Here is a 27,446-nt window from a genome sequence, read left to right on the forward strand (position 1 = left end):
TTCAAAATTTGGGAGATTGTTATCAGTGATTATATTTCTTATTTTTTATTTATTTTTTTTTAATCTTTTAAATACAGTAAAACTCCGAAGTTGTGCGGTAGTGGGACCAACAAAAAGCGTGTAAGTCGAATTCGCGTAACTCAGGGTATAATTTTGCATGTAATTTATATATACAAACATACAATTGGGACCAAATTTACAAAAACACCTATATTTTTTAAGAAATATAATCATAATTGTAGTTTTTCGTACATAAAAAAAAGAAAGTTATTTCAATGTCGATGGTTTCATAAAATCTAATAGATTCGTCTGACGGCATAATGTCTTTTTCTTGTCACGCAAAATTTCTTCATGGCAAGCTAATGATTTTTTTATTCCTTGCCTTGTGGCTACAATTCGTTCCTCGTTAGAATCTATGTCCTCCAAAATCTGTAAACCTTTCTTTTATGACTGTTCTTACTGAGGATTCCTGTAGATCGAACTTCTTTGCTAGCTCATAAATTTTCATTCCGCCTTCAAAATGCTTAATGTTTGAGTTTTGTTTCCAAAGTCAATGTTTTTCTTTTCTTGCTAGCAGTAGAAGAATCGGACTTGCTTCTTTTGGATGACATTATTATTTTTTATGTGATAAAATTTTTTTCAAGAACATAACATTAAACAATCGCAAGGTTTGTAGACTATAAAAATTGTGTATGAATGGAAATCGCGCGAAACACGTCAGTGCTTGTTCACAGCATGTGCGACACTGCAGAATGCAGCCGCCGCCTGAAAGATACGACTAGTGGTGAGGCATGAAGCGGGACGGGAATACATACACATAAGAAGCCGCGTAACTCCGGATTTGTGTAAGTCGGGATATGACTGTATAGTTACACACACAGAGACACCTACATCAGATCCTAATAATATTATATTTAACTGATCTCTCTTTTGAAACTGCAAATGAAAAAGAAACCATTCTCCGTGTGTCTACAATGTTTTTTGAATTTCCCATTTTTGTTTTGTTACACTGATAATAGTTTGAGAAATTTACACCAAAATATTTGCATAATTAATTACAGTTAATTATGCTTTCCACCACTGTGTTCATATATTTTATGTTAATGATACTGGGAAAGGTTTAAATGGTGATGTGCAGTTGTTTGTAAATAATGCAAACTTGAGAGAAGAACTGTAAGGAAGAGAAGATACTGTGGTTTTGTCAAAAAAAACTGGAATAGACTGGATGAATGGGCAAGTTAGTGGGGATGAAACTTTAATGATGCAAAGTGTAAGGTTTTAAAATTCAGGAAGCAAAGATAGATTGCAGAGTACATAGCTGGTGGGGGAGGGAGTGGAGGAGATAAGGTATCTGGGGTGATGGTAAATAAGGACCTAAAATTTCAGAGACAACTTTCTAAAATTCTGAGAAAAGCACAGTTCCATTGTATTAGGCTTTGACCAGGCTACACAGATGAATTACTATGGTTTTCAAAAGGACAAAATATTGGAAATAGTCTAGAAATGATTGATAATGATGGTTTCTATTCTCTAGAATAGAAAGACTATGGAGTTTAACGTATCAATAGGAGGAGGAGATATGATAGAGACATATCATTTGTTAAAGGGTTATTACCAGATAATGCAGATAAGATTTTTCACAGAATGGGGAGACAAGTGGGAGAGTAAGAGGCCATCCCTCCAGGGATGGCTGTGGGGAGTAGGTTTTTTGCATGGAGAGTGGTGGATGATTAGAGTGCATTACCTGAGAGTTTAGCAAGTTCAGAGATGGTGAATGCATTTAAGGCACAATATGATAAGCTATACATGATAGTGGGACCTTTCACAATAAATTTTTTTGGACTCCACAGAGGTCTGATGATAATAATATAAAAAAGCATAATTAATAATATTTTTTGTATTATAGTGTACTTTCATGTATAACAAAACGACATTCACTTTAAAAATATACAAAGAAATGATACTTGACAATTAAATTCATCCAAGAGAAGTACAACCAGACAATGTGTTTCATGGGGAATTGTTGGTCCACACTATAAAACATAAAGAAATCCACATTACTGGAGATGCCTGAATGTCTTGCAACTTACTATATGTATGTGTGTGTATATATTTTATACATATACACAAGATACTCCTATTTTCAAATGATACCTAAACAATCCTATGTAATTTTACATTTTTATAAAGATTAAGTATAACCTCAGTTACATGTCTGATTTCAATGCTAAAAAACAAGTGATAAACAGGAATGTTATTTGCTGTTTCTAATAGTTTTCTGTTATATTACAAAAATTCAAAAGCAACTAATAAAGCAACAATGCTAATCAGAATAATTTAGTTTTCTTTTTTTCTTCTTTTTTTTTTTTTTTTAAATCTGCTTTATATTAAGATTTTAACAATATTCTTCTAGCATATTATACAACAATTCACTTTTAACATTGTCTGAGTTAGACTCTGTAGTGCATAACATTTGGCCTAAACATGATCACGAATTTAAAGTGTGTGACTATGAATGAGGTGTATGTATACACACACAGACTTGACAATAACTTTTTTTGAAATAATACCACTTTCTAATAATTAAATATAGTTATATTTCATGACTCTTAAAAATCTCATACTGTACTAATTTAAAATGGACATATAATACCCACTGTAGAGGATCTTAGTACCAGTATCTTCTTACAGCTCATTTTAAAGATTTTCATATCAGTAAACCTGCTCTTAAATAAATGACAACATTATAATTATTGATATTAATAAATACACAAACTATTTATTACAACAGTTTAAATTTTCTTAACTGTAAAATTAAATGCTACCTTAAAAAGCAATAAAATGTCAAAAAGTAAAGTGCCACTAGAATCTAAAGACAAAGTTGCAAGGAGCCATTTCACAGTGCCTTTAGAATACTGTTGACAGTATCATAAAATTTTTGATTGCTTCTGCATTAAATACATGGGGATTATTTAATATGAATTAATCTTGCATATGAGTAACTAAATGGATATTAATAGCCATTATATATATTAATATCATCAGGATTAATAAATCAACATGCATTTCACTAGCTGTTAACTGACTTCATCAGGATTATATTACAAAAACTAAATTTTAAAATAATGACGAAACAGCAATGTATCATATGCATCATTAAAGTTTACACAACTAGTCCTGAGTAGGAAGAGTTACAATTCTGCATTAGTTCTAGGTAATTTTTTTCAGCTTGAATTTCTTTGTTAAGGTATGTTTCAAAATTCTCTGTGTGAAATGACTGTTGGTGGTCTTTCTGTATTGGCCCGAGCAGCCTGTGTTGCCATTAATGCAGCATTTCATGACTGATGACTGACAGTTACCATCCAAAAGATTTATTGAAGCTACTGCACATCACAGTGAAGATCTGTAGTAGCTACCATAAATCTTTTTTTTTTTTTCAAAATGATTTTGGCTTGCCTATTAATAGCATGTTTGTATTTCTTATGCAGGTTTATACTAACTCAGATTTTGATTTCCTTCTGTATTCTGCATACCTAATGTAATTCACTTGACCTTTTTCTCTTGCTTACTATGCAATTTTTTTCCACATTGCAGTAAAATTCATCTGACAGTTTCTGGTAAGTGATCACAGGAAGGAATTAGGTGCCTGTTTACTTGGAAGAATAGCACTTCATTATTCATTCAGATCTTTTTAGATAAAAAAAAATGTAAAGTAATTTGATCTGTATGCATGTATATATGTGCATTTTATCTCTATGTACTTAAAAGTGCTTCTTTTAGTTCTTAATGTAGCTGAGCAAGTTCTAGATATGATATGATATCATAGTCATTCATAGATTAAGGTCTATCATTCATAGGTAAGCTTTACCCTAAGGGAGCATTGTAACATTATCTAAAAACAAACTTGATGTCTTGGCTTTGTTCTTGTCCAACTCCTGCAGAGATGACCATGACAAATTATCTCCTTCCTTCCTTGCCTTATGGCATCTCATGCCTTCTGTGACCTCCTCTTAGAAAGACATCAGAAGAATTTTGAATAACTTGGATACTATAAAGACAGCTGGTCCTGAGGGAATTCCGTCCATCGTGCTCAAGATATTGTGCCCTGAAATAACACCTGTTCTGTATCATCTATTCACTAAACTGTAATCAACTGGCAATCCACCCTACAGATTTAGTAAAGCAGATTTGTGGTGGTATTTTTTTTTTTTTTTTTTGATTTATTGCATGTGTCAACATTGGTGAGTGTAAAGCTAGAGTTATCACAATCCATGTGTGGTAGGCTGAATTTTTGTTGATTTGCCTTCATACACCTATTAAACCATTGCTTGGATGTGTGTTGGGTTGGAGATTTTGGACGAAGGAAGGACTTCATGCCAGTGGCAGTAATTTCTGTAACTCACCTGGAGTAGGTGTATAGATCAAGAGACTGGAAGCAGTAGTCTGACCACAGTAGTTTGAGTAAATGTCCCAGAGGGTGGTTCCATTTGGCCTTGTTGACAAATGGTGCCAAAGGACATGAGGTTGAGAGAGTTAAGAAAGGATCAAAGGTATTAGGGAGTGGATAGGATTATCTGGTAGCCAGATGATTTGTTTAGATCACTGTTTATGGCGTAATTATGAGCATGTTTTTCTGTTTGTAATTTGTATTCTGTATTTCTGGCCTATCACCCATGATGTTTTTCACATGACCCTTCACGTTATTCTGTGTAATTTTTTTTAATACATATGTGGGATTTGACCTATTTACAGGGTGCATAGATTTAAATGATCTCAGGAAATGGACGTCTAAATATCCTTCCATCAGGACATTTAGCAGTCCATTTACAGATGTGATGTCATAGCTATAACAGATGCATCTCAGACCACAATCCAGTGCACTCATATTCATGCATAGTATGGCATTACAAGAAAGAATCAGCTTCAGCTGTAAGAAACGATCCAAACCTCAACAAATTTGGCTGCATGAGACTTTCTCAAATTTGGGAAACCTACATCAGAAGACCTTCAGCCCAATCGCCCAAGAATACCAACATTGTCCACTAGAGGGCACCATCAGGACTTTAGGAGAAATAACAGTGTCATACTTCTTCCTCACTTATTGTTTTGTTGTGCCTGAGTGCACGTGTCTTGTACTTAAGTTCTTGAAAATGACAACGTGACGTTGCTGAAATATAGAAATATATTAAAATTTATTTTAATGTATATCCTAGTACGTTGTAATTTCCTTAAATAATATAGTGAAAATACAAGAAAGCCAAGTGAGGCGATCTTCTCAAACCCTGCAGTCCTCCACCATCTTTTTTACAATCCAAATGTAAAAATCACCAAACCTGCTTCTCTTCTTCTTCCTCTAGTTCTTTAGAACACATTTCCTTGCAACATGTTCCATAACTACAACCTCCTGCTTTTAAGAATAGTGGCAATTTCCCCAGTCCTTACTTTGCCTACATATGGTACCAATACACTGTGGGTTCTTCCACTTCTCATGTGTGGGAACGAGATATAATAGTGTCAAATGATTGTTGGGACTTGTGAAGAATGCTATTCTTCATAATCACAAATACATCTTAAACTAAAAATAATATATTTTCATAGAATCAATGAAGTATCACAATTAGAGATAATTTGCTGAACTTTAATGTATATGTTAGTATTAGTATCTTAGTATTAACCTTTAGCACTAAGATCCTCATGAATTCAGAGACAGCCATCACAAGCTTATAATTCGTGTGAAGTTAATGAAAGTTGACTTACATGTAATCCATTTGATATATCATCATGAAGAAGCCTTAAAAATTTATAGCTATTTCCTTAAGTTTAAATCTAAAAGAAAATGCTGATAATTTAAATTATATCTTGAAACAAATAAGGAGTTCAACTTAATACTATTAACAATTAAAGACAAAACCATCTTTAATTACACAAAAAGTAAAGGAATATCACAATTATGATCACCACTATTCTCATCAATTGCACATAGTGTTCTAAATTCAGTTTCTGAATCTCAATACTTCAAATTATGCAAAATCTTTGCATCACAGATTAAAGTTCACATATGGTGTTAAGACAAACAAATAAATCAAAAACAAAGGTTTTCCCCTGTATGAATTATGCATCTTAATGTATTAATTGAACATAATTGGCTGGGAAAAGGCCATAGGAACCATCAGGAGCCATGCCCTGCCACCATCCTTCATCAATCTGCTCAATATGGGTGATAATATCATCAGGATCAAATGATATCTCAGTTTCATCAGCTGAAAACAAAAGAGTAACATCTATATTAACAGATATTAAAGATAACATAAGTTGTAATTTTTTTTTAATGGTTGAAAAACATACTTTAAAAAAATTATATTGTTGTGTTCATCCATATTTTAAAAAGCCTAGCACTGCTAAAAAAAGTCTGCATGTGAATTATCTTTGTGAACAAGTTATTTATATGAAGAGAGCAGTGAGACCACGAGATGGCGGCACATTAGAGCCGTCTCTCTTCACTGCGTACCGCTTAATTAGTGATAGCCTTGGGCCATCTGTCTCTGATTGGGTACCAGTGGAGATTGAACTGCCCACTCAGTCTCCAAAAGTTAGATAGGGCTAAATGGCCTCGCCTACTCCCGTATATACGGGAATAAAAAGGCGTTAGCTGAGCTGAGCTGAGAGAGCAGTGACCTATCATCATCTTGCCCTTTGTATCCCACAATGAACAGCAGCATTATACATGCCCTTTTTAATATATCTATGATACTATGCATTATAATGATGAGAGTCATTTTCCAGATGGGTTTTGACCATCTGAGAACTAGACAGATTTAGTGTGGAAATGACAATGGTTATTTCAGTGGTAGAAGAGTCATTGAAATATCTGTATGGTTCACACTTCAACTGCTAAGACCTCAATAAAGGTCAGTCTGTCCTGTGAAAGGAAGGAGTGTGGTGTGTATTACAGGATTTTAAAGAGCAGATGTGAAGTCAATGCCCTATAGCCAAGTAACTTAGTTGTGCAGGTACATTACAATGTTTTTTCATTATAAAAAAATTCTATATATTTTTTGTTATATGTATAAACTATGAAAGTTTTTAAAAGAAACTTCTGTTTTCTTATGTTATAATAAAATATGGATGAAAGAGGGGGGAGGAATATATATATGAACATATTCATACAGAATATGTGGTGATTTATTATTATTATTAGTATCAACACCCCCACCTCCATGGAGTCAGACTCATTGTGGGAGGTACTCACTATTGCATACAATGCTCATCGAACCGCCTCTTAAACTAATTCAGTGTGTCCACAACACACACTCACGCCATGCATTCCACTCACCAACCACCCTCCATCCTTTTATGTCACTAATTCAAGATCTAATTCTTGAGACCATTCAGAAATGTATGAGAGACATCTTAACAATTACTTAACTCAGTATTTGAATGTAGCAAGCAGTAATTTACTTTTCAATTATTTCATTAATTAATAGCAATCTTCAGATAAATACATGGCTCTCTGTGCTTCACAAACACCAATGTAGGTTGCACCATTCAAGAAATTTCAACTAAAATTAGCATATATTTTTTTCTCTACACTGCTTAAGCAACATAAGAAAAAAACTATGAACCATGAGTATTTAAGTACATTCAGACTAAAATAAAAAAACAGCACCATTCTTTTATATTGCTTATATTGCATTTCCTGACAATTTGGCATAATCAGACAAAACTGAGAGAGGAAAAAAATTAGCAATTATATATTATTATTATTATTTAGGCCTCCAAGGAATCAAAAGACTCATCGCAGGAGGTCCTTCCTAGGAATCACAAGTCTATCAAGACTCAACATGGGAGATCCCTCCCAGGAAATGCAAAGTCTATCATACCACTCCTTAAACTCATTGACCGTTCTTGCTCTCACCACTCTATCAGGCAATGCATTCCATGGTTCAACCACCCTCCATGCAAAAAAACTACTCCTCACCCTCTTGCTCACAATTTCCTTTCATAACTTCCAGGGATGGCACCTTCTCATCACTACTTCCCGCTGTTCAACCAAGCAAAAGAACTCCCCAGTGTCAACCCTGTAACCACCTCTCAACAGTTTAAAAGTCTCCATCATATCTCCTCTCCTTCTTCTATCCACCAAACTCTGCAGCCCACATTCCCTCAGCTGATCCTCTTAACTAACATTGTACAGTCCTGAAACTGTCTTTGTTATCTGCCTCTGTACCCTTTCCACAGTTAATTTATCTCCTTCAAATCCTGAGGACCAAATCTGAGAACAATAGTCTAAGTGTGGTCTGATCAGGGTCTTATACAATGGAATGATAACTTTTATCTCTGCAGGTCAGTGTCCTTCTCATTATTGCAGCAATCCTCTGTGTTACCTTCACTACCTTTGCAATATGTCCCCTAAATTTCAAGTTTCTATCAATCATCAACCCCAGATCTCTTGTCTCCCCTACTTCCTCCAGTATATCTCCTTTAATAAGAGTATGCAGCATCCCATCGGTGTCCCAAACCTCAAGACCTTACATTTTGCTTCATTAAACTGACACCCCCATTCATTTGCCCATCTGTCTAGCTTATTCAAATCCTCTTGCATGACTACCACATCTACACTATTACTAATAACCCCTCCCAGCTTCACATCATCCGCAAACAACTGAAAATCACCCTGCAATCCACTGACAATGTCATTGATATAAAGGTTAAACAATATAGGTCCCAGTACTGAGCCCTGTGAGACCCCCCGCTTGTAACCCTCTGCCTCCTTGAAACACCATACACAACTCTCTGATAACTATCAGACAGCCAATCCTGAATTCAGTTGACCAACTTGACATCCAAACCCATGTGCTGCAACTTAAATATCAGCTTATTATGTGGCACCATGTCAAATGCCTTCGCTAAATACAAGAAAATGGCAGTGTATGCTTTTCCCTCATCTACTGCTCTTGTAACTTTATTATAAAAGACTAGCATATTACTAAAACAAGAGCACCCCCCTCACAAATCCATGTTGACTCTCACAGATAACATTATCCTCATCTGCCCAATGTTGTATATGATCCCTAACTAATTTCTCCAAGATCTTAACTACTGATGACACACAAACTGGCCTATAATTAGACACTTCCAGTCTGCTACCGCCCTTATGCAATGGCACTAGCTTACTTTCCTTCCATTCCCTTGGCACCTTTCCTGTAGCCAGACTCTCATTGAAAAGCCAGGTCAAAGGAGCTGTCAGTTCCTTAGCACATTCTCTCAATACTTGTGGTGAAATACCATCCAGTCCTACAGCTTTGCTGACATCCAGAATACTCAGTATTTGGAATATGTTCTCCTCCTGCACCTCTAAACCTAGTATTAAAATTTACTCCTCCAGGATGAAATACACCAATAAAGTGTTCATTGAATAATTCCACTATGTCTTCTGCATCAGACACTCTATTCCCATTTTTATCCCACAATGTCATTCTTCCACAATCATTTCTCCTCCTACTGGCCACATAGCTAAAATATTCCCTAGGATTTTCTTTGGATCTTAGGGCCAATCTCTTCTCATATTCCAGTTTTGACTTCCTTACCATACTAGTCACTCTTCTGGCCTGTGTCTTATATTCTTCGTGCATCTGCTCTTCACCTGTCTAATTATATCTCTTCCATAGCCTCTTTTTCACATGCAGCTCCTGTTTAATATTGTTTGTCATCCACTCTACACCAAATTGTGTCCTCTTCTTCACTTGTGGAATACAGCTTACTATTGCTACTAACAAATATTCCTTCACAATTTCCCAAGCACTAATGAGATCCTGGCCTTCCAATTCCTCCCTCCATGAAACTTCCTCAAATTGATGTCTAAGTCTATTGTAATCAATAGACTTAGACATTGTAATCACCTGCCTTATAATTCCACATATATTCCTGTCTCTTTGATACTCCTGCATGTCTATTCATTTTCCAAGTCAAAACCACATGATCACTCTCTCCAACTGGTGGGAGAGATGTCATCTCACTTATTATCAGCTCTTCTGATGCTATGACCAAATCCAAAACCCTCGAACCTCTTGTTCCCTCTATTACATGTAGCCTAAGACATTTGTCCCTCAAGAATTCTAGAAATTCCATTCCCTTATTGCTACATGCATCTTCCTCTCCCTAATTTATACTGCTGTGGTTAAAATCTCACATAACAATCATTCTTCTTGCACTTGCCAAGCTCAACTGTCTAAACATCTCCTAGTCCCCACCCTCTGTGCTCCTCACTAAATATCCCGTCTTGCCTATCTCTACCTCACATCATATGCTTTCAAAATCATTAGTGTCACTGCCTTTCAAAGGCTCCACTCTTAGAGGACATAAGTCTTCACTTATCATAAGCAGTACTCCACCACCACCATGCTTTCCCTTTCTATCCTGCCAAAAAATGCTGTACCCTGCTATTTCTATTTCTATTATTATATCCTCTTCTGTCAACCACATCTCAGTGATCCCAATAATCTTTGGCCAGGCTGATGCTATCAGCCTATCAGCAATGAGTTAAAGGAGGAGGAGAAGCTAAAATGTTAGATTTCAGCTAAACAAAGTTACTGCACATAAAAAAATCACATGAAGAAAAGTGAGTAAAGTGTGAGAAATCAGAAGATTTGCAATTCCGAAGTGACTACTTGGCTAATACCTGGTTTAGAAATTATTCTAAACAATAATTTGTTTAGAATAATTTCTCCTCTGAAATTCAAGTAATATCATAACAGCAACAGCACCAATAATAAAAATAATGACAGCAAAACAGCTGTTTCTAAATTACACCCAACATCCTGACTTCTTAGCACTTGGTCCATACTTTAAAAAACATGCAAAATGTCTTTATGATACAGGTAATTTAAAATCTTGTTAAAAAATCATCTCACAAAGAAAAAAAAGCAAATCAAATGCTTATAAATCAGGAGACAATGCAATCTAAGAAAACTACTTTCCTGATATTATTAGTATTTTAAGTAGTAACAATGTTCTTGCTATTTTTATGCTTGCACTTCAGAATGAACCAAAAATTTACATTCTCGACTGTAAATTAATTATTATTATTGTTGTTTATTTTTTCCCCCAAAAAATTAAACCAATAATGCCAGCCAAGGATACTATCAACAAGAAGTTAGTAATAATGTGAACTCTTCATGTAGTACTAATACAGTATCTTGTATTCCTCCCTAAGGGTGTATATATCAGGAATTTGGTGATGCCAGTTAAATTTCAACTTTAAATTGTTATTAGTTCCTTATTTTTCATTTTTTGACTCACTTGCTTTATTATGTGAGTTTTCATATATTTATACCTCTGTGAGTTTTTTTTATTACATTTTGATAATGGAGGGAGAAAAACAGTAAGGCCTGGCTGAAATGTACCATATTCGCATTTGTACCTCTCTCTCTCTCTCTCTCTCAATAATTTGGGAAAATATTGTTCTGAAAATCCAAGATTAGTGGAGTAGAACATCATTACTTTACTCCCATCCTACTAATTATATATAAAAGAAAACATTAAACAATATGGAAATTTCAAACATTTAGAGAAATTTCCCTATTAAATATTCCAAAAAAGAAACATGCATGTATAATTTGCAGTGAAAGTGATACCCTCACTGACATGCCAATCACATTGTATGGAGCCCATCCCCTCTTCAACTCAAGGGTACAGCAGTAAAATGGTTCTGCAGGCCAACCACTAGTAATTACAAGGGATCAAAGTGATTAGTAATGAATCAAGAGGCTTCCCAATCAACTAGCATCAAATCTTGCTACCAATTACTTTTCGGTTCATGACTTGAGGGAGACAAAGGGAAAACTGTTAAAGCCACATATGGACTGGAGACTGGGTTCCCTGTCAGCTCTCATGGCATGCCCCCTTTCCTTTTTATCTCTTCCTTCACATGTATATAGTGGATTACAACTCAAAGTAATATGACTTTAATGCAATCACAAAAATCACTGACAAAAAGTAATTAAAAAAAAAAAACAAATTTGAAAAACATCAAAAGCAACAAAAATCCATAAATAAATAAATAAATAAAACAAAATAATAATAAAATCCCCACCAACATTTGTGGCGTAAACAGCGATATAAACAATGTCAATTCATCAAAATTGACATACCATGTAAGCGATCGCAAAACATCAAATTCCTTCTGTTTGATCTGGTTTATCTCAGCATTTCTCTACCAAACCAACCTACCACTTTCATTTGCAGTCTCCACTGCTCTCCAAACCATTAACCACTTTCACTTCTTCGACTACCTCTCTCTCTCTCTCTCTAAAGCTTGATTTTCTATATTCGAAATATCCTAACAGTGAGATAATCCTTCTTGAGGACTTCAACATCAACAACTCAAATATGCTTCCTCTCTCCACTTTCACTGATCAAGGAGGCAGGGATGTTGAGGTGTTTACCATTAGCAATGACGTAACACAGATCATCAATCTCCTTAACCCTAATACCTGACAGCCCCCTCCAATCTGCCAACACACTTGATCTCTTCCTAACAAGCTCCTCTTCTAAGTATACTGTGGATGTCAGTTCTCCTATTGGTAACTCACATCAAAACCTCATACAAATCTCTTCTGCCAAACAACCGTCACCCACCAATTCTCAATCTTGTCCTTTGGCACTATAAGGATGCCAAATGGAATGACCTCCATGACTTCTATTCCTCCTTCCCATGGTCTGAATCTGGCTCAGTTCTCCTGATCCAAATGCCTTCTCAGACAAAATAATGGAAATTGTCCTCAGAGGAATGAAGACCTTCATCCTTCATTCCACCCCAAATTCACAGCCATCATCCGAGCCTTGGTTCCCAAAAAAGTGCACCAATGCAGTAAAAGAAAAAAAACTCTGCATACCACAAATCGCTTAAGATCAAAACTCTTGCTGCTCACTTTGCCTATACTGCAGCTCTCAACAGCTGTAAAAGAATCATCAACAAATCCAATTCAGACTTCGAAACTCCTCTCCTATCCAAATGGCAGTCGAGCCTTCTGTTCCCCCTGCTAAGGCTATTGTGTCCAATAGCCTTGGAAAGGGACCAAGGCTTTCATAATTTTTCACCCAGGTTTCCACCACTTTCACACCCAGATGATACTGTATTCACCTCACCTAAAAACAGGGCTAACTTATTGGTATTACTCTTCCAATTCCTGCAATGATGACTTGGGCAAAGTTCCTTCCACTCTACCAAGAACTGCTCTTTTCGTGTCACCCATAGTCTTCTGCAAGAAAGAAAACTGAAGAATCCTTAATAACTTGAACACAAACAAGGCACAGGTCCTGATGGTATTGCACCTATTGTGTTAAAAATTTGTGTCACAAAACTAACACCTATTCTGTATCACCTCTTCAATCTATCCTATTCAGCTGGCATTTACCCTAACAAAAGCATGGAAACAGATACACATCCAGCCTATCCCAAAGAAAAGGGATATAAGTCAGCCAATGAACCACCATCCAACTGCTCTCACTTCTGTTCTCTCTAAAATTATGGATGTGGACATGGAATATGCCATTGACAATACACAACCGATCAACTTTCGCCACCCACCTCTGGACTCAAGCCATGGAAAATTTCAGAGAAACTGATGTAGTTGCTCTCAACATTTCCAAAGCTTTGATCAGGTTTGGCACAGGGACTACTTAGCAAACTGCCATCCTATAGTCTACCTTACACACACACACAACTACTGGATCACTAACTTTCTCATGGATGATCTCCTTGCCTCAGATTTCCTCCAGCAATGCAGGAGTACCTCGAGATTCTGTACTCTCACCAAACTCTTCATTTTGTATATAAATGATTGCTCTCACAGGTTTCAAATCCTATCCATAGTTTCCCATACCAGTACACCATATTCCCCATCTCATTTGACAAACCATGTAGTGCTTAATTGTTAGAATTTTAAATCCACCACAACCAATGTCCTGATTTCTGATCTCCTATATTTCAATGGGACAAGGACAACTTGTATACTTCAATGCCACAAAAACCCAGTCCTGTCTGATCTCTAGCAAGAAAGAGTTCACATCCCTCTCCCTAACTATCAGTAATACTCAGATATCCAAACACGATAGGATTTCTCTTTTTGGACTGACCTATACCGCTAACCGTTTCTGACAAACACATTTCAACCAAACATTATACAAATCCTAAATCTGTCCAACCATGGAACATGGACACATATTTGGATGATGCACCAGAATCCTTTCTAAGATGCTCGATTCTATCCAGAAGAGAGCAATCCAGTTAATGCTCCCTCTCCAAAAGATGTTCAGTTCCATCTTAAGCCTCTTCTACAGATATTTTCCTGAATAATGCTTTGCTGAATGGGCCATTATTATTCCTCCAAAATCATAAAAACAAGAGCTACTGCTAACCAGCACCCTTTAAGTCCAATGTGAAATTCACTAAACCATCTTCTCTGTCTCTTCTTTCATTTTCATCTAGTTTTGTTCTTTGGAATGACCTCCCCCACTCTACCTTCTCCAAAGAATATAACAATCAGTTGTTTTAAAAGAAAGAAAGAAAGAAAGTTATGTAAATAGATTCCTCCTTTCTTCTTTCCCACACACGGCACTAATTTGCTATAGGTCATGTTACTTTTCGTGTATGAGTTGAAAAAAAAAAATTGAGAACAGAAAAACTGTAGACACTCCTGATGAAAAAAACAAAATTTAAAATATCATGGAATTAAGTTTTTAAATTCTGTATATATCAATAAAGTGCAAATGAAACATTGCACAGACTAAAAATATAATGTTTATACAAATTCTATTTCTCTTCTCTTTCCTGGTGTCAACTTTCTCATTGATCATACAGACTGAAAATTAGAACACAGCCAATCCATACAAACAGTTATCTCAATGCTCAGTCTTTTCATTATTGATTCCAAAATCTAGGGATCATACCAACATCAGGAGCTGAAGACTGCAATCTTATTAATGATGAAGAAAAAATAACCAAAGAACTGAAATTTCATCCAACTACATCTCAGAAGAATGACAATGATTTAAAAAAAAAAAAAAAAACTAACCAGATTTTTTGTTCAATTGACAAACATGTCATGAAATTCATAATAGCAAAACAAAAAGTTATATTTTTCTCTTGCACATCAGCTCCATTACAATCCAGTTAGGAACAATTCTCAAGAAACATAACATACAAACCATATTCACATCTCTTAACTAATTATGATCCTTGCTTTATCCAATAAAATCAAAACAGCTACGCTACCGAAGTATCCAGGTGTTAACCACCTCCGGTGTGATTGTAATGTCCCATATTACAGGCAAGCAGAAAAATCAACAGAACAGCATACAAAGGAACATGCTAAGTGTGATGTGAAAAGATATCACATAATTAGATCCAGGGCCTCAGCTCTGTCATGTATTAAATCTGCATACCTTAACAACAACTAGTCTACCAGACACCAAGTAAAATGGGACAAAAGTATCTTACACAGATGACATGAAAAATGGAAGGAAGATACTACACAGAAATAATACTCAACCCTGTTTATGTGAATGTAAATAATAAACTTATTGTTTACCTATCAAAATACCATTTAATTACTGCTATAAGTGCCAAAAAATTAAATCCAGTACTGCACCTCAATAAAGCATCAACAGGAGCAAAATGACCTATGCAGTCATCACAGTTAAAAAATTCTTAAACATCAGGTGAAGCTATTTTCATTAACTCTAAAATATGGCTGTTAGGCTGGCTAAACTACGTAATTACATTAAAATTAAACATAATTCACTATGAATTCCTGAATTTCACTGTCTGGCGGTAAGGCTTATACGTTGGATATTCATAATTGTATTTTTTTAAGGAAATTACAATGTAGACTAATATATTAACTAAAATAAATTTAATTAATACTTCCAATATTTCACACAAAGTCAAATTGCCATTATCAGGGAACAAAATATAATAAGATACTGTTGGGTTTTGGTACAGAGAATGAGAGCTTCCCAAATTTGGGGTAGTTTCATGCAACCAAATCTGTTGAGGTTGGAATAGTTTCTTAAGGCAGAAGCAGATTCAAGAAAAAGTCTTTCATATTTACATTTGCTGCGATTGAGTAGAGTGGATTTCTTCCAGCATATTCTATAGCAGGTGTCCAAAGCATGGTTAGCAAGTTCTGATGGCTGTAGTGATGGAAATAGTTCTTATGTTCAGTAATTCTGATGTTGGCTGTCCTGTCCGTTTGGTCATTAGTAGAATAGTTTGCAACTGGGATCTGGTAAAAGCTTGATGTTTACCAGGTTATTTCTGTTCACCAATGTCCCACTTAAAAACACTTTAGAACCTTATTCAAATTGAATTCTCTCTCCTGATATTTCAGCCTTGGTTAAGTTCACTATGAACTCTGGCTATTTTGTTTGGCAATGAAAATTCTACAAACAGCCATGGGCTTTCCACTCCTCCCAACTATGGCAAATTTCTACTCAGAAACATGTGAACAAAAAGCACTAAACGCTGTCCCACATAGACCAACTATTTGGTTATGCTTTGTTGATGACATCAACAAAGTGTGTTCATCAACAGCCCCATTTGGCTACATGGCCTGGATGCTTTCAACATATTTTTAACACACCTAAACAATCAACATCCCAGGATCTAGTTCACATTAGAAAAAGAAAATGACACCCATCTCCCCTTCGACACTTTAATTACATGCCAGCCTGATGGATCCCTGTTTACAGAAAACCTATACTCATCCAGTAGATACATTTACAGCCACTCCCCCACCTCCCAACGGTATGGAATTATTAAAACTTTATCTCTCATCTCATCTTCCTGTTACGCTCTTTTACCTTGCAGTGTCAAGTAATTATTAATCATCAGACCTCAAACCATTCACAGGATAAGGTGGTCAGCCCTGAGCCCAGGTGTATCCTATGTCATTAGCGCTGAGTTCTCAAGGCCGGTTTGCCTGTTTTGTGGGATGAAAAACCCCAGGATAAACTGGGGAAAAAACCCTACTGTCCATGTCCAAGACTGGCTAACTTGCCTATGACTGAGGAAGATCCTTTAGTTCCTCATGTCACCAATGGGAATCGAACCTAGGACACTCCTTCCTCAGGCACATGGTTGTGAAGCGCACAGCCACTAGGTTAACCATGCAGACTATATAAAACTATATAAAACTTCATATAGCAGGACTAAATTAATTAGTTGACCACTCGACTTGAGTGGTCAACTAATGTGAAGTTGACAAAACCTTTTTACCCAATGGTTACAATTCTTACCATATCCAAAAAATATCAAACCCCCAAACTCACACACCCTATTTTCCCCTCTCCAGAACAGAGACTACACCAAAGCTATCAACTATTCATCTGAAAAACCAACAAAAATCTTAAAAAAATACAACCTTTCAACCACTTACAGATCATATAAAAAAATGAGCATCCCTTATCTGCTTCACCAAAGAACAGTCACAGTCCCTAGACCTGCCAGGTACTTACGAGGTCCTTGTAATTGTAAATTCTCCTACTAGCCAAACAGACAAGGCAGCCAACATCAAAATTGCTGAACATAAGGACTATATCCGTTTCCACCACTACAGCCATTCAGGACTTGCTGACTATGCTTTGAATACCAGCCATAGGATATGCCGGAAGAAATCCACTCTATTCAATCGTAGCAAATATGAAAATAAAGGCGAAAGACTTTTCCCATAAATCCATTTCTACCTTAAGAAACTACCCTAACCTCAACAAATTTGGTTGCATGAAACCGTCCCAAATTTGGGAAGTTCTCATCCTCTGTACTTGAACCTAACAGCCCAAGGATGCTCACAATTCAGCCCACTAGAGAACACTATTTAGGAGTTCAGGCCTACTCTCACTTGACATGCATGCATCTTATTATATTTTGTTCTCTGATGATGCCAATTTGACTTTGATGAAACAATGGAAGTATTAACTTAAAATAAAAGATTAATTTACTTTAGTTAATATATGAATTAGTCTACGTTGTAATTTCCTTAAAAACTGCAGTTATGAAATCCGCTGTTCCAAGGATTTTTTTAAAAGCAGTCAGTATGAATTTTCAACATGAATTTGCTGAAATTTGGTATACTGTAAGATATGTATGTATAACAGGGAGATGGTCAACCCACATGGCTGTGCAAAAGTAGTGATAATACGTTCATGTTATCCTTAGTATCAATTCACAACAAATCCATTGTGAATTGATACTAAGGATCAAAGCTGGGTAACTGTTCCGCTCACCTTTTTTTTTTTTTTTTTTTATAACTCCCACTCACAAAAGATTGTGAAACTATAGCATATTAGTACTGTAGGGCAAGTATTGGATAATCATGAAACCACGTTCAAGAGAACAAATATCGAACTTTCTTCAAGCAACTTCATGCATCCAATAAGCAGGGTAGTAGTCACATACCAACTGAAATTAAATTCACCTATCATCATATATCACCTTATAGCCACTACTGGACAGGTGACACACAAATGCAGCCTCTCCCTGTCCAGTCAATCTCACCTTCCTGTAGTGTCGCCTGTTTCCACAAAAAAGGCTCTGATATACCAGCAAGTCCTCTTGCTGCAAAAGCATATCTTATTATTATTATTATGGGCAACTTCAAGGAGTCAACAGACTCATTGGAGGCCCTAACATCATGTCAAGAACAACTATTCGTCTTTCACACAGTATCTATCATACCTCGTCTTAAACTCATTCATGGTCATAGGACCTACAACAAGACTATGGCAGCTTATTCCACTCATTTACCACTCTCCAAGTAAAGAACCTAGCTCTAACACCCCTGTTAACTACATTTTTTCCCAGCTTCCATGTATGGCCCCTAGTTCTCCCACCACCAGTCCTATTCTCAAAAATATCTTCCGGATTAATCATATAGAAACCCTTCAGTAATTTGAATGTCTCAATCATATCATCCCTTTTCCGCCTATCAACCAATTTTTGCAACCCACAAATCTTCAACCTATTCTCATAAGGTTCATTCCACAGACCAGCTATCATCTTGGTCACTCGTCTTTGGATCCTCTCCACCTCCTCCCCATCAAGAAGAAACCCTGGCACCCATATCTGGGCACAGTAGTCCAGATGGAGTCTTATCAGGGCTCGATATAGAGGAACAATAATTTGTTTGTCTCTGTTCGTTAAAGTATTTTTCAGTAACCAAGTGATATGATGAGCTGTTTTAGCCACTTTTGCAATGTGCCCCCTAAACTTCAACTCCCTATCCACCAACACTCCCAAATCCCTGGCCTCATCAATCTCCTGGAGTATGGTTCCACCAATGTGATATACTGCTGCTAATCTTTTCACTCCAAAATGCATAACCTTGCACTTTGCCACATTAAATTGGCATCCATTTTCCTTAGCCCAGTCCTCCAAACTATCCACATCCTGTGCACTCACAATTGCTCTACCCAACTTTGCATCATCAGCAAACAAGTGAACACTTCCTCTCAGATCCTTTCCTATATCGTTAATGAACAAATTGAAAAGTAGTGGTCCAAGAACAGAACCCTGCGGCACACCACTAGTCACAAGCCATCTTTTGGACTCCACTCCTGAATAAACCACTCTAAGGTATCTCTCCATCAACTACCCTTCTATCCATCTCACCAACCCTATATCCATCCCCATCTGAATGTGATGAAGAAAATGCCAACTAGACCTAGTAGGTCTAGTTGGCATTTTCTTCATTACCCAATGAAACACCACCCTGCTTATTGGTGGTTTGAAGTTACCAATGCTAAACATAGCATTTGCACTTCAGAGCAAGGGTTTCAGTTTCTTCCCCTTCCCAAGATGTCACCTTTTCCATGCAGTGTGATACCTTGCAATACATGCTTAGAGACACAAAACCTCTTCCATTTTAAGATTACAACAGTAAAATTGGTGGTACTTAACAGTTTCTTAATAAGTATAATTTACTTCCTGCCAAAGCAAAGAAACATGCTAAATCAATGTTATACTTCATTTCATATCAATACTTTTTTTAATTAATATATTATTTTACATTATGTTCCTTTTTAATCAAGTGATGTTTTTTGAAGAATTTTCAGCTCATGTTTGGATGAAATGTTTTCTCCAGTTGTTTGCTGCTTTGTGCATTTTTAATTATCTGTCCTTTACTGAAAAGCTTGACCAAATAAATGGTGTTCAGTGAGCTATGTTTGTCAATTTGTCCATAATCTTCCACTCATGTTTATACAAAACATTAAACTATCAGCAGTTAAACATTTGCTGTTAAATATAAGAAATACATACGCATAGATAAGAAATACAAGAAGGTGCAACACTATGTTCCCTCCTAAATATGGTGCTGCTCTTAAATGGAACTTAATTTACCAAAAACTTGCCATTTAGGTTTTATGCTGTAATATCACTTTTGCATATTAATCATGTTTTTTATTTACTTTATGTTATTATAAAGGATTCCAATAGTTTGGAAACTGTGTGCCCCCCCCATACTGCTGCTGCCACCTCAACATTCCTGATGGCAGTGGTATCACTGAGTGAATGACTGAAGAATGAGAGTCTAAAAAGTGAAATGAACTCACTTAAGGTTGCTGTTTTCAAAGGATGATGGGCTATTTCAGGATAATGATGATACAGTTCCTCTGATGCTACAGTGATGTAAGGAATATTCTTTTAGGGAGGAACTACTCAAGTTCCTCCCTAAAAGGTTTGTTAGCTATTTCTATTTACCCCCCCCCCCACCCTAACAGTCTGCATTACAGAAAATTTCTTAATACTTCAACAAATATTATCTCCATTTCTTGAAGAATGGTTAACTTACCAGCTTGGTAATCATAAAGAGCCCTAGCCCTCAGTCCTTGACCAACATGTCCTGCAACAATTACTTGAGGAGATTCTTGTAGGTGCTGTACCATACCATGTTCTGCCATCATCTCTGTCAAAGGATCTCTTACATCTGGAGGTGCTTCGAGTGTTGGTTCTACACACAAGAGAAAAACAAGATTCAGAAAAAGTTCACCAAGCTAACACATATCTAAAAGGAAATAAAAAAAAAAAAAAAAAAGGAGGCAGCAACTGAGATATCTGGATCTTTACAGAACCTCCTACCATGCATCTTGAAAATCCATAAACAACAATTATATTTGTCTGAATATATACAATAATTCTAGAAATATGGCTGCTAAGAGTTAAATGAAATCTGATAATTGCCATTCTTACAATGAAAAGTTTATCAAGCATAACAATGAAACTAGGGGAATTTCAGGAACAAAGTCAACTGAAGTTATACTGTAATATCATATATTACAGTATAACTTTAATTTAAGTTCAGTTTTAATCAGAGCATACCGATGGGAACTTATTTCACAGAAGAATTCAAATTGATGTTAATAACTCTGCACTGGCAGATGTGCATTCAAACCACACTTTAATGTATATCAAGTTTGGCCTAAAAAGAATTCAACTAAATCGGTCAACTCCCACTGGTATGTATTCTGCCCTTCCGACTGTTACTTCTAACTACTTAACAAGTAGTTAGAAGTAACTATTTCTAACTACTCTCCACTCTGATTTTGTTTCCATCTTCCACACATTGCTTCAAAAAGCAACCAAACATGTAAGAAAATGACTACAAACAAACATAAAAAGGTGTTTAATTATAGTATTCTTGTTTAGTAGTAGTTATCACTCACAGCAATCAAACAAAGCTTTTTGCCTAGTTTTAAAATTTTAGCCTCAACAAATTTTAATAGTGATTCTGAATTCCAAATTTCATTCAATTCCATTAAGTCTTAGAGGAATTACCATTCTGAATCATTTGACTAATAAAAATAGAACAATGAGAATATTGAACAATGAAAATTAATGTGCTTAAACATACTATTATTACCAAATATACAACATGCTTGCAAGTTTTTTTTTTTTTTTTTTTTTTTTTTAACTCTTTTACATATAGTCAATCAAATCAGTGTGGTATGAAACTGTTTAGAGTTGAAATGTCATTTGCTAACATCTTCATTATTTTCAATAGAACTATCCAAGAGCTATATCATTCAGCAGTAGTTCTGTAAAAATTCCACATATGTATCAAAAATACAGTAAAATGTCACTTTTTTTTGGCTTATATATAATAAGCATCCTTTAAAAGAAAGTATGATAGGCATATTTTTGTTTGTGTAATTTTACCACAATAAACAAAACTAAACAACAATGAATCAGTGATAACAATCTTAAATATACAGACTACACTTGTTAGAGTGAATTTCATTAAATTCCACCCAGCCAGTACAGTCATTATTATCTGTTCAAATTGTTTTGCAAAAGTTTCCAAGAGTAAGCAGGTCTCCTTGTAGATTTTTAACAATGATGACAATAATAAAAAGGAACAGAACCTTATACCACATATTACACTGTAAAGAAAGGAACTCCTCCTATTAAGTGAAGCCGCAGGAATTAATCTATCAATGGTTCAAAGGCAGTCTGAAGTACTGATATTTTAATTGTTGAATTAGTGTATACTATCTACCAATAATTGTCCAGACACCCTTGTTATTTGAAGTTCCAGGTATGTTAATAATATAAAAACTAGTGGACAGATAGTAGGAAGCAGTATTTCATTGTAGCAGCTGAATACAGGTGGTGTGGCAACATGATACGAACTCAGTGACTTCAAGAGGGGTGTCATCATGGGCTATCACACTGGAAGCATGTGCATATGCCATTGATGCTCAACTGGAACATCCAAAATCAATGGTTGGTGATGTGATCAACAAATGAAGATGTTCTGGGCTCATTAATACAGGAAAACACCCAGGGCGGCTGCCAAAAATGACTGACAGGGACAGGAGGGTGTTAAAACAGGTGGCAGGCAAAAACTGGCCAAAATCAGCACAGGCCATCCATTATGAGTTCCAGAAATGCCATGGTGAGCACTATTACTGTATTAAAAGAGCTCCATTTACTGGGTTTCCATGGAAAACAGCAGCACACAAGCCAAACATCGTGACAACAAACAAGGTGGCTCATCTGGCCTGGTGCAAAGAGTGTGTAAACTGGACAATTGACAAGTGGAAAATTGGTAATCTGGAGCGATGAATCAAGGTTCAACTGTTTCCAGTCTGATGACAAGATGTGTGGGTGTGGAGGCAGCCGGTGAATGCATGTTACTCCAGTGTGTGTTGTACCCACAGCAAAGTTTGGTGGTGGAGGAATAATGGTGTGGAATGCATTCAGCTGGTTTGGAGTGGGAACACTGGTCATCGTCGTCCATGGTTCCATGAAAGCAGCTCAGTACCTTGATATTCTGGATAATTAGATGCTGCCTACACTGTGGAGTTTTTATGGAATGGACCCATGTTGCTATCAAGTGTTACCCGTGTTATGATAATGTCTAATGCCATAAAGCTGCAGCTATTATGGAATGGTATAAAGACATGAATATGCACCAGTCTGGTAGTTGGTTGTCATTTGTGCTCACTAATGCCAGAAGTAAAAGGAATAAAGATAATAAACGAAGCAACACCATATCAACATTATCCATTACTTTTCCCAATTTATCATTATTGCTAACAAATGAATATCTTGTCTCCAACCTTGAACTATATCTATATATAAATTAAACAATATTGGCACCAGAATAGAATCCTGTAGCATAATAATTGTCTCCCTTCTTCTCTAAGACATTGCTCTTTGTGCAAAACTTACTAACACATCTATCACTTAACTATCACCATGCAAGCAACCAATCTTATCTCAACCATAATACAGTAAATCACATAGTATCCAGCTGCTCAATACCAACTTAGTATTTGACTTATAAACTAAGTAATTTATCTAGCTGCTCATTAAATGTTAATGTGATCAGGTTGCAATATGGGCTAAATATTAAGCTGTTAAATAGAGTGGCTGGTTCTCATGTAATTTACTGTAACTGATGGATCAAATACATTTGTAAAATCTACAAAAATTGCTGTATATGATGGGCCTCTGCTGTTTTGTATATAATAAGTCACAGGCTACTCCAATTTACAAGGATCTTCAAGGGTGATATTCATCCTACTTTAACTAGAGTAATAAGTTAAATAATATAATATGGAATAGCCATTTTTATTTGCCACTGAACGGTGGTACCCAATGAGACATAATCTGCTAAACTAAAAGCATTAACTCCAATTAATGAAACAACCTGAACACTATCAAATAAACAAAACCTTTTTTCTTCTACTCATCAGCACTTTTAACATCTCCCCACATACTATTCAACTACTTCTGACCAAATATGAATTACAGCTTAAGCTTATCCTGAAGATTTCCAGCTTAAATGTACATAAGGTGGGGAAATTGACTGAAATATACTTGTTTCTCTTTGTTTATGATCTCCTGAAAATTACAGACCAAATGGACAAAAGCCCTTTCTCAGAAAACTTGTCCATGTAAAAACCTTGCTTATTTCATACTTCTGAAGATTAAAACAAAAATAATAAAAAGGATTACCATCTCCCATGAGGCATGCCCTTTAAAAAACATACAAAAGTTAGTTTTTTTTGTTGTTGTTGTTGATGTTTCTATTTCATAATTTTTTGTGATTGTCTATGAAAATACTAGTGGCGCTGGTCAGCGGTAGATGGCATTGGTCTAGATGATGAAAGTAGAGTGGTTCATTGTAGATGGATTGAGTGGTGGAGACAGAGTTGTGGAGCAGGTGTCCTCCCTGGAGGTGTCATGTAATAATTATGATAATTATTATCATCATTATGCTTTATTATTTATTTTATTTTTATAGAGATGTTTCCAACCAAATCGCCATGCATTGTTTACATACCTTGCTTTTGATCATTCTTTATTTTTTCAATTAGTTCATTGAACAGCAATCACTTCCCTTACTGTTACACAGAGGAATGAAAGAGGATAGGTTATGCTAATGGTTATGCTAAGTGACACAAATGAAATGCAAAACAGTATACATGATGTGGCTTGGAATAAGTATTGTTAGTATCAGAGAAAGAATGATGTGCTAGTATGATAGAAGGGAGGTGGGTAATATTGTGAATTATATAGCAGAAAATGTGTTGAAAGAGAGGAATGCAATCTGAAGGAAGAAGGGAACTGGATGATATTGGAGGTATCCAAGTTGCATTTCTGCAAGAAAGGGTCAAACCCCTCCCCCCAACAAAACCATCATTGATGCAGGGTGATGACCTCACTGAAGGATACTATGGCACATGCTGTGCAACCATCCAAGGCATATATCAATCATTTTGGCAGTTAAAACTCTTCAATAGTGAAAATCTTCTCATCTGGAAAGAAGATACTACAGGTTCCAGCATGGTGTCTTATTCAGTTATATCAAGACACTGTGCTGGAACCTGTGATACAACGCCTGAACAACATCTTGCTTTGTAGTAGGCAGTGGACCTTCCAACAAGGACTCATCCCCTGCACAGAAGGCAAGGACCACACAAAAGTGGTCGAAGGCGAATTTGCCCAACTGCGTATCACCATCTGATTGGCTATCTGGAAGTCCCAATCTGAAGCCACTTCAATTGTGGTCAGAGATTGAGAATACAGCCTATAAGAAATGACACCCCAGTATTGCCAGCCTGAAAGTGGATTTGGAGCAAGCAGTGGCAGCGCTTGCTCCAAATTTGTGCATGCCACCATTGATATGTGTCTTCAAAGACTTTGGGTGAAAGGGGAACATTTCAAACATTATGTGCCGCTTTGTGCATGTTATATGTGATTTGTATGTGAAAGTCATAAATGATTTGCTAATAGATTAAAGATTTAATCACTGTTCAAGTTGTATCAGTATTTATGGCTAGACTAAGTATGTAGATACAAGAGCCTCTCTTAGTTAGTAACAATGTGCCTTTTGAATAGAATTCAAATCCTATCTAGGATGCAAAGAGCATTTAACTTTTTAATTGAAGGTGAATTAGCTAGTCCCTTCTAGTTTTTCATCCTCCAAGTCAGATGCACTCTGCCAAAGAATACACACACTGACAGACATAATAGCTTATACATGGATGGAATTAACTGCCCTATTGTTAATTAACAAACAAGCAAGCATATCATGTAAGGGGAAGATTAGATGTAAATGCAACATACACAATGAAGAATTTGCTTATTACTTTTTGTTAGAAAATAGTTAATCAACTGCCTTTTTTGCAGTTCAATGACAAAGAAATTGATAATTATAAATACAAAAGTTAAAATCTTACAAATTAAACAAAATAATGTAGGACATCGGTAACAAATAAATGGTCTACAAATATCTTACAACCCGTTTAAGGTGACAAATATTACATTGTGAAATTTCCAAGCTGAATTAGTCAAATCCCTTTCTTTATTCACAGTTTTCATTTTAATAATTAAAGTGTACTTCAGTTATAAAGGTGGGGATGAGCCTTTTTAATGTGTCCCAGAAGTAATGAGTATATGCAAAACCACAAAAAAACAGCCAATATTATAGTATTATTATCATATTACATTATTATTATTATTTGACACCTCCATGGAGTTCAAAGACTCATCGAGGGAGGGCACCTGCCCTACAACTGTCTCCACAACTACACCAACACCATCTACCGCCGACCACCACTAGTATTTCCAAAGACAATCGCAAACATCCATGCCCACAGCAGGATTCGAACCCGCAGCCTTTTGACTGGAGAGTGGATACGCTAACCACTCGGCCAGCCAGGTTGGCATTATATTATATTATATTATATTATAGTATATATTATATTATTACATATCAATGGATAATGCACAAGCAGACATCATGAAGCATGAGCAACAATGCTGAGAACTACAAAAAACCTGAAGTAGTTTCAGTAGATGGTAAGAAACATTAGAGAGATGACACCCCACACGGGTTTATTATTAATACATAAATAACATTAGTGGGAAACATCAGAAATATTCAGCTTATAACATATAGATACATTTACACAAGAATATTATATTTTAATTTGCCAATTCAGTCTGAAAATAACAAACTATCTTCAGTGACTACATAGGAACAGTTTTTAACAAGGTGGAATACCAACAATTGATCATTCAAAAATAGAACGAGCCACATGATGTTATATCGCTAGGCATTAAAGAGAGAAAAATTTTCCTCTCTTTAATGCCTAGCGATATAACATCATGTGGCTCGTTCTATTTTTGAATGATCAATTGTTGGTATTCCACCTTGTTAAAAACTGTTCCTATGTAGTCACTGAAGATAGTCTGTTAATTTCAGACTGAAATATTTGACAAATTAAAATATAATATTCTTGTGTAAACATGCCTATATGTTATAATCTTAATGTCACAAGTTTCTTTAAAGAATCAGAAATATTCAGCTATTATGCTGAAGATTTCTGCAAGCAAAATTATAAATATAGTACGTATAGAAGAACAGTTTAAAATA

At 35.9% G+C, this 27,446-nt stretch overlaps 1 protein-coding gene across 4 annotated transcripts in view; it reads right to left on the reverse strand.

Moving 5' to 3' along the window:
• Positions 1 to 2,167: 2,167 nt before the first annotated feature.
• Abp1 (Actin binding protein 1) overlaps positions 2,168 to 27,446 on the reverse strand; it is a 282,412-nt gene continuing 257,133 nt past the window's right edge. For all 4 annotated transcript variants that reach the window (XM_090391759.1, XM_090391757.1, XM_090391756.1 and 1 more), the window contains 2 exons: positions 20,850 to 21,008; positions 2,168 to 6,260 (listed from right to left, as the gene is read on the reverse strand). In XM_090391759.1, coding sequence (XP_090247885.1) covers positions 6,121 to 6,260; positions 20,850 to 21,008 — 299 coding nt within the window. In that variant the 3' untranslated portion in view covers positions 2,168 to 6,120. The remainder of the gene's footprint in view (positions 6,261 to 20,849; positions 21,009 to 27,446) is intronic.

Source organism: Typopeltis vanoorti, chromosome 4, assembly GCF_054136105.1.
Source record: "Typopeltis vanoorti isolate ZY-2024b chromosome 4, IOZ_Tvanoo_1.0, whole genome shotgun sequence".
Taxonomy (NCBI): domain Eukaryota; kingdom Metazoa; phylum Arthropoda; class Arachnida; order Uropygi; family Thelyphonidae; genus Typopeltis; species Typopeltis vanoorti.